This window comes from Dama dama, chromosome X (assembly GCF_033118175.1).
Source record: "Dama dama isolate Ldn47 chromosome X, ASM3311817v1, whole genome shotgun sequence".
Classification (NCBI taxonomy): Eukaryota; Metazoa; Chordata; class Mammalia; order Artiodactyla; family Cervidae; genus Dama; species Dama dama.
In genome coordinates this window covers 138,089,066-138,101,510 of record NC_083714.1, presented here as the reverse complement: position 1 = coordinate 138,101,510, position 12,445 = coordinate 138,089,066, and the positions used below count along the sequence as shown (strand labels likewise).

The following is a 12,445-nucleotide window of genomic DNA, read 5'->3' as shown; positions in this document are numbered from 1 at the left end:
AGTTTGGGAACAGTGACAACAGTGGAGAAGAAGGAATAGTTCTGAATTTCCAGTTCTAAGAAATTATCAGGAAGAATCAGGTAATTCCTATAAATGCTAACTCTCTCAGGGGCATATTTGATGATTCCCAGTTTAAACATGTAAAAATGATAACTGCCCTCATTTCAAATAATATGTCAGAAATCAAACTTAAGATCCCGAAACAGAATTTTTCTAGAATTCTAAGCTAGGCTCACACGATAGCCTAAATTAGTAACGCAGGCAACAGGGCAGGGCCACCAGGTCAAATCAACCCAAGTGAGAGATGGTGGGAGCCTAAATGAAAGTGGTGGCAATAGAAATAAAGAAAAAGAATATGACTTAACAAGCACTTTTGAAATTAAAGCAAAATGACTTGGAGGCAGGGTCCTCTTCAGGAAAGGAGAGGAAAAAGTTAAGCATGACCTTGAGAGTGTCACTTGGGAGGCAGGGTGAGGATTCATGAATGATGGACAAGGAATTATTTGTAGGGAAATAAAAGGGGCCAAAATACATAGAATTTCTTCTTAACAACTTTCCACCTAATTTAGTTTTAAATGTTACCTTAAAAAGAAACACATTTTAAGTGGTTATGCCTCGAAAAAATTTGTCCTAAACTCCTCGTTCACATAGGGAGAATCTATTTCTCTCAACATAAACATCTCTCCTTTAGATGCAAATGGATTTTATATATGAGTGTTTCATGCAAATAAGGATGGGAATGGACAAATGTTGCTCCCTCACTGAAATGTTATTCACTTGGAGATAGATATATACATATATATGTGTATACAAAATTTTCACCCCAAATAAAGCCTATTCCAAAGTAGTATTAATTACTGCCCCTGCATATATTTCTTCCTGTTCTTTAATTCTGTCTTATTTTGCACCAGATTGTCATATGCTTTTCTCAGTGGCTTTATTTTGGGTGAGGAAGCACAGTAAATATCATATGTGAATAAGGCTGTTTTTGAGCAATCCTACATGATCATGTGTAAAATCGTCTTTTAATGGTGTTTCAGCTGCACTTGGTGCATTGGAATGCGGTCAAGTTTGAAAACTTTGAGGATGCAGCACTAGAAGAAAATGGTTTGGCTGTGATAGGAGTATTTTTAAAGGTAAAATAAAATCTTACTAGCTTTAAATGATATATTGTATCCTAGGGTGAAAAGATACAACACTGCAATTTTAAGTTCTAAAAATATTGAGATAAAAATAATGTTTAAAATACAAGGTTGTTATGAATATATTTCAAATGGCATAGAAATGCACAGTCCAGTACAGTAGTTACAAGCCACCTGTGGCAACTGAGCACTGGAAATGTGACCACTTAAAAAAAAGAACTGTGGCTACTTTGTGGAACAATTTTTAATTTTAATTAAAGAAATGATGCTTAAATGGAGCAGGGCATCTTCGCCTATAGGCATGCTGACCCTGTCATCAAACAGTCTGCTCAGTTGTTCTGTGTCTAATTGAATTCAGTGATGTTTAAAACATTCTAAATTACCAGTTTAAATGTAGCTTAAGTAGTATGGTTGGTTTGTTTTTATATAATCACCAGGTGGTTAATTTTAATTTATATTCTGTTGCAGTTTCAAAAGTGAGATGTCTATTTTTTTTTTTAGTATTTTCTCATTGTTTCTTTAGCTAGGCAAGCATCACAAAGAGCTACAGAAACTGGTGAATATTTTGCCATCAATTAAGCACAAGGTAATTTTTCCCCTCTAAATCACTTGAGATATAGTTTATATTTCAATCTCTGAGTGGAGACAATAACAGGCCATTTTGAATTGGGAAATGTAACTCGCCTCAGTGTAACTGAGGTTTTCTTTGAAAGTCACCCCTTAAGACAACTTGCCATTTATGATGCTTCTGTTGAGAGAGCCCCTGGCCCTGGGACACTCTGCAGGGGACAGAAGTGATCCTGTCGGTGGGCACGGACAGCTCTGCTTTGGCTGCCATGCCACTGAGCACTCAGGGACTCAGACTCAGGAACATAGCGAATCCCCTTCACATCCCCAACCCCTGTTCCTTCTCAGTCCTTCAGGGCAAAGGACTCAGGGCAGCCTTCTGGAGTCTAGCTACCCTCCCACAGGCGGGGAGCAAAGTTTGATAGAAATTTAGTTTGTCCAGTCTTACAGAACAATTACCACATCCTTTGGGGTGGATATTTCTGTGTGCCCCAAAGATTAATTGTTCAGTATTCAGAATCCCAGATGGGGCTACTCTCTGAAAGTCTATTCTCTCTCTCTCTTCCCTCCCCATCCCTGTCTCTCTCTCTCCCCCACCTCCTTCCCACTCCTTCCCTCTCCATTTCCCTCTTTTTCCTCTTCCTCTCTCTCTCTCTCCCACTCTTCTGCCCTCCTTCCCCTCTCCCATTCTCAATCCAGGATCCTGTCTCCTCCTAATGCATTGCATTTTAGAAAGGTGAATTCTTTTAGTCTCTCTTGAAAATGAAAAGCCTCCATGTTTATGCAGCAGCTACTACCTAATGCCTCTCAAAGAGTTCAGGGGAGCCAGCCTGTGCTAACCTCACTAGAACTGAGGGAGAAAATGGCTTTTGCTCTGTTCCCACTGAGGACTATCAGAAATACACGGTTAATTGTAAGAACAAAGCAAGAGTGTGATTTTGTCCTAAGGTGACCAGAGGTAGCTGGAGCTCATCTGGACCACTGCAGGTCCTCAGACTCCCCTGGAATCATCACCACATCATATGATTCCTGAGTGGTTTTCACCATGAAATGATGACTCAATGACTCCTTCTCTTGGCTAGGACACACTTGCAGAATTTGGGTCATTCGACCCTTCCTGTCTGATGCCTACTTGCCCAGATTACTGGACCTACTCGGGGTCCCTGACTACACCGCCACTGTCTGAGTCTGTCACTTGGATCATTAAGAAGCAGCCTGTAGAGGTTGATCATGATCAGGTATGTTCTTTCCACATTTCCATGTAAAGAAATTCTAGTCTGTGCCCTTAAAACAAGGTCGAGCTCAAACTTTGGCATCAGTTTTTACTATCTTGTAATGCTTATATATTTTTATTAAAATGTGCTAATATCTTGTGTTACTTTTGATATGAATTAGGGAATGCTTCAAATTAACTAGAGAGAAGAGTTAAAACTTAGGAAACATAAGCTTTTTACTTCCATATTTGACAATTACATGTGCTTTATGTATTGTATATTTTATATGTAAATATGAATCTTTATGTAAACAAGACCCTTTTAAAGGGAAGAATGAAGGCTGAAAGTGGATGTGCTCGAAACTCTTTGAAATCTTTAAGGGAATTTTGCTATGGAACCTCAGGATAAAAACAGAAGCCAACAGCATGTGTCCAGAAATTTTAAGTCAGTTGTTTTGACCCTGAAGTTTATTTTTCCTAGAAACTAAATAGGTGTTAATTACTATGCTAACACACAAATCCTATTTAATTCATAATATAAGTGAACTGCAGTAGTATTTGCTTATGCTTGCTTTATGGGATTTTAATTAATCACAAAGCATTTTCACAAGAACAAAAGTTCCAAAACCTTTTTTACGAAGCCAGGATAACTGACATCAACATCCACCAAAGACAGGACCAAAAAAAAAATTTTTTACAGACTGATACCTCTGAAGAATATATTTTTTAAAAAGCTAAAATAGGGACTTCCTTGGTTGTTCAGTCCCTCAATGCAAGGGACTCAGGTTTGATCCCTGGTCGGGGAACTAGGATCCTGCACATCACACAGAGGTTGTGGTTAAAAAAAAAAAACTAAAATAGTATTTCAGAAACAGAATCCAGCAGTGTGCTAAAAGAAATATATATTATACTCTGTTCAAGTAGTATTTATTCCAGTAATGCAAGGATGGTTCAATACTAGGAATGATATTATTTATCATATCAATGAACCTAAATATAAAAATTATAATCATTTCCATAGATTCTTAAAATGCACTAGCAAAATTCAACATTCATGTTTTTCTTTTTAATTTTCAATAAAATAGGAATGTATGGAGACTTCCCTAATTTGATAATATAGATTGATCTCAGTTCTAAAGTAAGTAGGATGCTTAATATGGAAAAGAATATAACTATGTTAAATTTTAAATTAAGTTTTATTCTGGAAGTAGTATAATTAGACATGAAAAAATAAATTAGAGAAACAATAAAAGGAACTACTACAAAAATATGATAATTCAGTAATTAGTGGAGTACAATATTAATTTCTAGAAATCAGTACCTTTGACATGCAGAAATCACAGTCAGTTAAAAGATATAATGGAAGAAAGAATGCTATTTATAATGTAAAGAAAAAATACAAAATATCTTGAAATCAGCTTAACAAGAAAACTTAAAATACTCCTGAAAGACACAATAGACTTGAACTGATAAAAAATTACTTCCATGTGATTGAATAGGAAGACATCATAAAGATACCTGTGATGTCAATTCTCTTTAAGTTGTTATTGTCCATGAATTGCTTATTCTCAATAAATTTGATATAATCCCATAAATATACCAATAGGATTTTAAAAATAGGCTACTTCTGGCCTCATGTGGGGGAAAAAAAATGTATAAATAAATAGCCAGGGAAAATTGTGAAAGAGAAAATGAAAGATGATTAAATCAACCAAGTTACAAAGCCTCAATAGTTAGTGTTGTGTGCTCAGTCACTCAGTCCTGTCTGATTCTTTGTGACTCCATGGACTATAGCCCACCAAGCTCCCTGTCCATGGAATTTCCCAGGCAAGAATACTGGAGTGGGTTGCCATTTCCTCCTCCAGGGGATCTTCCCAACCCAGGGATTGAATCAGAGTCTCCTCCATCAGCAGGCAGATTCTTCACCACTGAGGAAGCCCAAATAGTGTTGTGCTGGTACACAAATAAAGAGATCAATCATAGGGTGAAAAATGTAGATTCAGAAATATGTCCAAGTAGATATGAGAATTTAGTTTATGATAAAGGTTGCATCTAAGCTCAGTAGGGGGGAAAGATGAGATTATTCAGTAAGATCAATGGGGACAATTGAGCAGACACTTGGGGACAAAAAGTTGAATCAACCATTCAAACCTTAGACAAGAATATATTCCAGACATATTAAGCGTTAAAAATACTGCCATAAAAGTACTAGGATAAGCCTAGGAAAATCTTTTCATACATCTAAATCGAGGAAGCTTTTCTAATCATGTATCGAAACCAGAAGTCACAGAGATAGCAACTAGTAGACAACATAATTTAAAGAAAAAAAAAGTTGTGTAGTGGAAACCATCATAAATAAATGACAATATAGAGTTTGCTCATAAGACTGGTCTTGGGGACCTATGCATTTAGTCTATTACTATCCTTCATATTTAAAAATTGATATAACACTGAAAAATAAATAAACAAAATAAATCAGAGGGTCAGTGGCCCATGTGAGAACTTTTCAAATGAAATTTCAACACAGAAAATTCAGTAAGAAAAAATATTAGCTGTCATCAATAATCCTAGTTGCCTATAATCTTACCACTAAGTGTTAATCATTGTTTGGATAAATCCTTCTGGTCTTTTATTTATACAGATGCACATAAATCCTTCTGTTCTTTTAGCTATATAAATATATACAAGTTTAAAATGAAAGTAGTAAAAATGAAAGTAATTTATTCATGAAGTAAAGCTATCTTTTTACTGGAAAATATTTATGCTTCCTGTTTCCGTTTCTAGCTTGAGCAATTTCGAACCCTGCTCTTCACTTCTGAAGGGGAGAAAGAGAAAAGAATGGTGGACAACTTCCGCCCCCTTCAGCCCCTAATGAACCGCACTGTCCGCTCATCCTTCCGTCATGACTATGTGCTGAACATACAAGCAAAACCCAAGCCTTCCACCAGCCAAGCGACTCCCTAAGATGCCATTATCTAGGTAGTTATCTTGCTTAAATATATACTACTTCTTTAAATATTGTTAACTAGACTCTTCTAAATGCCTGCATTTAATAATTATAAACGAGCCTTTATTTGTATGGCAGTGTTCCTTAGTCTTTGAGGGAAGCTCTTTAGTAAACAAATTTTTACTTTTATTGCTACTGATGTTTATCACTGAAGTACCAGTAAGAGATACAAGTTTCTCTTATAGCAACCTGTTGGTAACTGTAATATCTTTTTACATGCAACATTTTTTAGCTATTTTTTTATGTTTATCAATTGGTGATTCTATAGAGTTATATGTAGGAATGAGAATCAAAAGATTTAACAACTGGTAAGGCACAGACACTGACCATCCAGAATGCAGGGTTTTCAGAAACAGCCACAGGACCCAGACTGGCACTTCTTGGTTGAACATTGGCTATGTTTTAGGTATATCTGATTTTAAAACACGAATGTGTATTCTTTTATAAGGCCTTCTCAGTGGGTATATGCCTCAACTCTTAGTTGTCATTACTAACACATGATATGATTACTTACTATCAATTAATAATATAGAAAAAATATCTTGTAATCCTAAAAACACAAGTGTATACTTATATCTGGGAATTCTTTTGCATTTCTGAAAGCCAGATGTTCTACTTAAAGGCTTGATCATATAGAAAGCATACGCATTTTGAGGAAAATATAACCACAAATATGTTTATCTCAAAAAAAAAAAAAGAAAGCATATGCAGAACATTTTAAAGAAAATGCTTTGAGTGCCTAGAACTTAAAATTCTTCATGATCTATTTTACAGAAATATTTTTCAAAAGACTAGTAATACAGTAGTCTATAGTTTACAGTATTATTTTGCATTGTATGTCACACTGATTCATAGAATACAATATTTCCCACAATTAAAAAACTATCTTGACTTCCCTTTAAAACTATCTGAACTGTATTTTATTTCATTAGTTGAGGTTCTGTGCAAGGTAGGAGATAACATAAATGTCCTAATTTATACAGTGGTTTAGAAGACTTTTGCTATAATAATAAGGAAAGAAACTCATCAGATAGGTAAAACCTAGATAATTCTACATACTGTGAGGAATCCAATCCAGAGTCGCCCTTGCTTGTAAATATGTGGAATGTTTCTAACTGCCTATAAGCCTGTATTCAAACTCAATACTGCATTTACTAGTATATTTGTTTCACTAGTATGCTAGTCATCTGATCTGTAGGATAAGGTTGGATGAATATACTTAACACTACTGAACTATACAATGAAAAAGGTTAAGATGGTAAATTTCATTTTAATGTGTATTTTACCATAAGTAAAAGTAACTAATAAATTCAGTAGGGGAAAAAAATAGGGTTGGAGTTGTATGTTTAAGTTTAGGGGCATATCTCTGCTCTTAAAAAAGGAAGAGGGTGAAGGCATTGCTTCTACAGTGCATGCTTTCTCTGGAAAATGGAAGCATACATGCTCTAGGAAATGAGTAAAATTCTTTACAAGATTAATATGGGGGAAAAGCTATATTAACTTTATTCTTATCTGTTTTAAACCACGCCTGTGTGCATGCTCAGTCACTTTAGTTGTGTCCAACTCTTTGCGACCCTATGGACTGTAGCCCGCCAGGCTCCTCTGTTCATGGAATTCTCCAGGTAAGAATACTGAAGTGGGTTGCCATGCCCTCCTCCAGGGGATCTTCCCGACCCAGGGATCGAACCCACGTCTCCTGTGTCTCCTGCATTGCAAGTGGATTCTTTACCCACTGAATCACCTCGGAAGCCATTGCAAACCATAGTTATCTTTAACAGGTATACACATGAGATATGCATCTTCCAGGGCACAGGCTTCCCTTCTAGCAAATTCTTAGTGTAAAATTCTATTGCAGTGAGTCTTCTAAATTGGAGTGAGAACCAATGCACAGAATGCCCGACCTGCCCTTCCATCTTAGAGATACAGAAGATATTCATAAGGTGTGTCCAGGTTAGCCACCCTTGATTAACTTACATCTAGTGTTCTGGTGTAGTTTTTAACAGTACCCTCTTTCACTCTCAACCATGTCCTGCTTTGTATTAAAATTGCTGCTCATTTTGATTACATACTATAATAAAACCCTTTCTTTACAATGTTAATATTTGTTAAATGACTTTTTGTTCTTATTAATTTCTTTGAGTATGTAAGATGTTTGTAAAATTAGTGAGACAACATGCAGATCAAAAAATGACTGGAAAACTCATGAGGGATTTACTAGAGAAGCAGGAATGGAAAGATCCATCCAGTGCTCCTCAGTTTACCAACTTCTATGGAACCAGTGCACAATCTGCTGACTTCACCAGTAGGGCAAGCTGCCAGCCCCTTTCTCCTTTCCCAGGGCTACATGGGTTATGGTAAGGTTGGTTATTCCAAAACCAGGCTTCCACCTCAAAAAAGTTTAGGAAGATGCCCTTCTCTTGATCACAGGGGAGTGGGGGGGTGGCAGGGTAGGGGGATGGGGCGGGGGGAACACATTCTTTTGGCACAATATTAGCAAAAACACAGTACTATAATCACTTTAGGTATTTTTCTATTCACTAGAAGACTCAACTTTTGATAACTATTCTACTTAAGTTGAATACTTAAGTATTCTATTAATTAGAATAATTAGAATTCTATTAATTCTATTATTAGAATAATTAGAATTAGAATTCTAATAATTCTAATTCTAATTATTCTAATTAGAATATCAACTTTTGATAACTATTCTACTTAAGTTGAATAACTTAAGTAGAATAAGTTATTCTTATTCTATTAATTAGAATAATTAGAATTCTATTAATTCTATTATTAGAATAATTAGAATAGAATTCTAATAATTCTATTCTATCAATTAGAATTCTATTAATAATTCTATAAATTAAAGTAGAATAAGTTATTCTTAAGTAGAATAAGTAACTTAAGTAGAATAATAACTTAAGTAGAATATTAAGTTATTCTTAAGTAGAATAAGACAGAATAACTATTCTGTCTTTTCAATTCAACTTTAAGTTCTTTCATATCAAATTTTACTGATCAAAATGGGTACAGTTCAATTAAGTGAATAAGCTCAATTCTGCCATCTAATTAGTACATATTAACAATACTGGCTACTTCACCTATAAATAGTACTGCATTTTTGTTGTTAGGAACTGAATGTTTGTGTCCCCTCAAAATTCATATGTTGGAAACCTAACTCCCAATGTGATGCCATTAGAAGGTGGAGCCTTTGGGAAATAACTAGGTCATGAGGTTGGAGCCCTCATGATGGAGTTAGTGATCTTATAAGAGAGACCCCACAGAGCTCTCTCAGCCCTTCCACCATGTGAGGACACAGAAAGAAGATGGTCGCCTATGAATCAGTAAGGAAGTACTCACCAGACACCAAATATGCCATCTGCCACCACCTTGAGTTTGGACTTCCTGGCCTCTAGAACTGTAAGAAATAAATCTTGTTATTGATAAATCTTGTTATATAATGTACCAGTCTGTGGTACATTATTATGGCAGCCTGAACAGACTAAGACACTTGTCCCTATATACATTTGGATACCTGCTTTGGTTTGGGTTCTAGGTGGGGATACCATCTGCCACCATTCTAACAGTTGTGTTGCTCTGAGTTTTATCACTAGACGAAAGAATCAGTAAGAATGAATAAAGAATAACTTTATTCACTAATAACTGAATAAGAACTGATTGAATAAAGAACTGAATAAAGAATAACTACCACTAGATAGCTCCTTCCTCCAAAGAAAACTTTTTTAATCAGCTGTACATATATAGATTTGTAAGTATTTTCATATTAATATGCATTTATAAATATCTTATCTTGCTATTTTTAGTGATAACTGTAATCTGGAAAATATATAAAGCCTTTGGCATAACAATGAGTGTTGAAGAGGACTTGAGACTCCACTGTATGTCTTTGAATAAATCTGGTGATTTAATAATGAAATTAATGGTAGGCAAGAAATGTTCTTTCATGAGAACTCCTGCATTGACCATTCAGTGAGTCCCAGTATTACTGTCCTACGAGAGTAATAAAAAAGCCAAATTAATTGAAAGACTCCCAACCTGGCAAAGAGTAAACATTTTTTCCTTGCTCTCCCTTTATGCTTGCTATAAATGAAAAAAATATAATTATGGATCATTCTTTTGTCATTTTATAATAATTAAGACTCATTTAATAATAGCATTCTTTGTAATAGCATTATCTATTACATCATTTATGTATCTATAAATGTGAAATACTTTAAATATAAAGTAAAATATTTTCTTTAACTTTTTAAGAATAATCAGCTATTTCCTACTGACAATTTAAGACAAAAATTTAGGCTTTTTCCCATAGAGAAGGGATAAACCAAAACAGGTATACTTAAGAATAAGTAGAAGTTGTATTTCAGGCACCAAGAAAAATAGAAAATACATGTTACATTGCAGAATAAATATAAATCTGTTTTATTATCAGAATATCATAGTAGACTATATCTTTGCATTACATTTTTACATATCTTATTTTTATATTATGATTTATCAAATGATGGGAACTATAGTTTGGAAATGAAACTGGCTTTTAGAGTAACTTCTGTAATGAAATTAAGTTGAGCAATTTAAATTTATTCATGAAAGTGAATTCAGCAGTTAATTGTTGATGATAAATATCTAACTCCTATAAATGAAGATTTACATTCACTTCTAAATCATAATAGAATAAAATCTAAATCTGTATCCTTTTAAATTAGGAGTATCTTCCTAGAAGACATCTTTAATTATTCTGACATGAGAGTCTGGTCTGATTCGTAAGAAATGTTACAGCAACCCAAACACTGATGCTTTCAGAATGGCAGCCATTGTCAGCATAATTCCTGGTCACAGAAACCAGCAAAATTGGAGATCTGCACAGTTATATTTTGTGCCAGCCAAGGAATTCTCTAGTTAGAGGCTATAACTGCCAAATCTCCACCTTCAAGAAGTTTAAGACACAGTGCAAGATGAAGTCTTATGGAGGCAACAACGTACAAAATAGTGTGATAGGTGTTATAAAAGGTGAAATATTTGTGCAAGGAGCACCCATAGGACAAGTATTTAATCCACTCTTGAGGGCGTTGGGAAGTTTTCAAGCTACTGCTGCTGTTAATAACCACTAATGTTTTTGGGACACTAATTATCGCCAGGCACTATGCCAACATATAGCATTTCCCTGATTTTTACAGATGAGAAAACTGAGGACTAAACATTAGGAACTGGGAGTTCCCTGGGAATCTACTGGTTAGGACTCAGCCAAAAAAAAAAAAAAAGATCAGACAGTCAAGGCTTGAGTTTCCCAGTCCATCCAACTCCAAAGTCTATGTTCCTAATTACTGATGCACTGAGCTGAACAAGGCCACCTTGGAGACTTGTTACTGCAAGTGTCTTTGTAAGAAAGAGTAAGGCAGAGTTTATGAAGAGTTTGGGCTTCTGCTGAATGATTTCAGGGAGGGACTAGGGAAACAGGCAGCTTGGTAATTGGGTATCTCAGTAATTTTGATTTGGATGAGAGAGGAACAAAGACAAGCCAGGAAGGAAGTTATCCAATTATTAAAAGAAGGGGGTTGTTAATCCTTTTGCAGTTGCAACGTGTCCTTGGGAGAAACGTTTTTTCTTGGTCTTACGTGTGTAAACCACAGTCTAATTATTAGCAGGATTGATTTGCTTTCTCAATCTCTTACTCTTGTTGCCCCAGTTTAATTCCTTGTTATTTCTCACCTAGATTGCTTTATTCTGGCTGTATCCTTTATACTGCAAACCAGTCACTTACCTAAAAGACAAATACGATCACAAAAACCTCAACTCAACTTGCAACGGTTCCCTATTCCCTAAAGAGCATAATTAAAGCTTTTGGGAATGGCCCTTCTCCATAACCTAGCACCAGCCACCTCTATCGCTGTATTCCTTGATACTCTCATATTGCCCTTTATACTCGATGGCCAAAATTCTCGCGGTTCTGGCAGATTCCACGTTGTTTCATCGCTCAGTGCCTTCGCTTGTGCTGATTTACCTGCAAGTCCATTCCCAGCCTTCTCCACCTGAGTAATAGCCCTTCGTGCCTGGGTGCTAAATAGCTTTAGTAGTGTTAGACGCTTTGTTACCCTATGGTCTGTGGCCCACCAGAGTCCTCTGTCCATGGGATTCTCCAGGATACTGGAGCGGTTTGCCATTTCCTATGTCAGGGGATCTTCCCCACCCAGGTATTGAATCCACGTCTCTTTCCTGCATTGGCAGGTGGGTTACCCAACTGCCTTCAAAACAACTCAGGCATTAGAAAGCTCTCCTTGAATTCCCAAGTGGCCTATGTAATGTAAACTGAGTTGCCTATATCATATAATCTTATTTGTGAATTGGTCCTTCTCTGTCTCTAGGTTGGAAATTCCTTGGGAGCAGAGGTTGCACCTCTGTAGCCTCTAGAGCCGGCAGGTGTCAGTGGAAGGGGGAGGACTGGAGGGCTGTCTGAGGCGACGATAAGTGAAACCACGAATGGAGGCACAGCCTCGGACTGGA

The 12,445-nt window shown here is 36.0% G+C and overlaps 1 protein-coding gene and 1 long non-coding RNA gene across 6 annotated transcripts in view; one reads left to right on the top strand and one right to left on the bottom strand.

Moving 5' to 3' along the window:
* Nucleotides 1–12,445, top strand: part of LOC133051872 (carbonic anhydrase 5B, mitochondrial) — a 389,751-nt gene that overhangs the window by 22,869 nt on the left and 354,437 nt on the right. For 2 of the 5 annotated variants that reach the window (XM_061136540.1, XM_061136541.1), the window contains exons 5-8: nt 1,041–1,136; nt 1,666–1,728; nt 2,792–2,947; nt 5,707–8,022. In XM_061136540.1, the coding sequence (XP_060992523.1) occupies nt 1,041–1,136; nt 1,666–1,728; nt 2,792–2,947; nt 5,707–5,886 (495 nt within the window). In that variant the 3' untranslated portion in view covers nt 5,887–8,022. Of the gene's footprint in view, nt 1–1,040; nt 1,137–1,665; nt 1,729–2,791; nt 2,948–5,706; nt 8,023–12,445 lie in introns of those variants that run through there. The other 3 variants (XM_061136543.1, XM_061136542.1, XM_061136544.1) reach the window with 3 other exon arrangements.
* Nucleotides 1–12,445, bottom strand: part of LOC133051875 (uncharacterized) — an 82,361-nt gene that overhangs the window by 69,615 nt on the left and 301 nt on the right. The window contains exon 2 of the long non-coding RNA XR_009691935.1: nt 9,287–9,344. This is a non-coding gene — a long non-coding RNA (uncharacterized LOC133051875). The remainder of the gene's footprint in view (nt 1–9,286; nt 9,345–12,445) is intronic.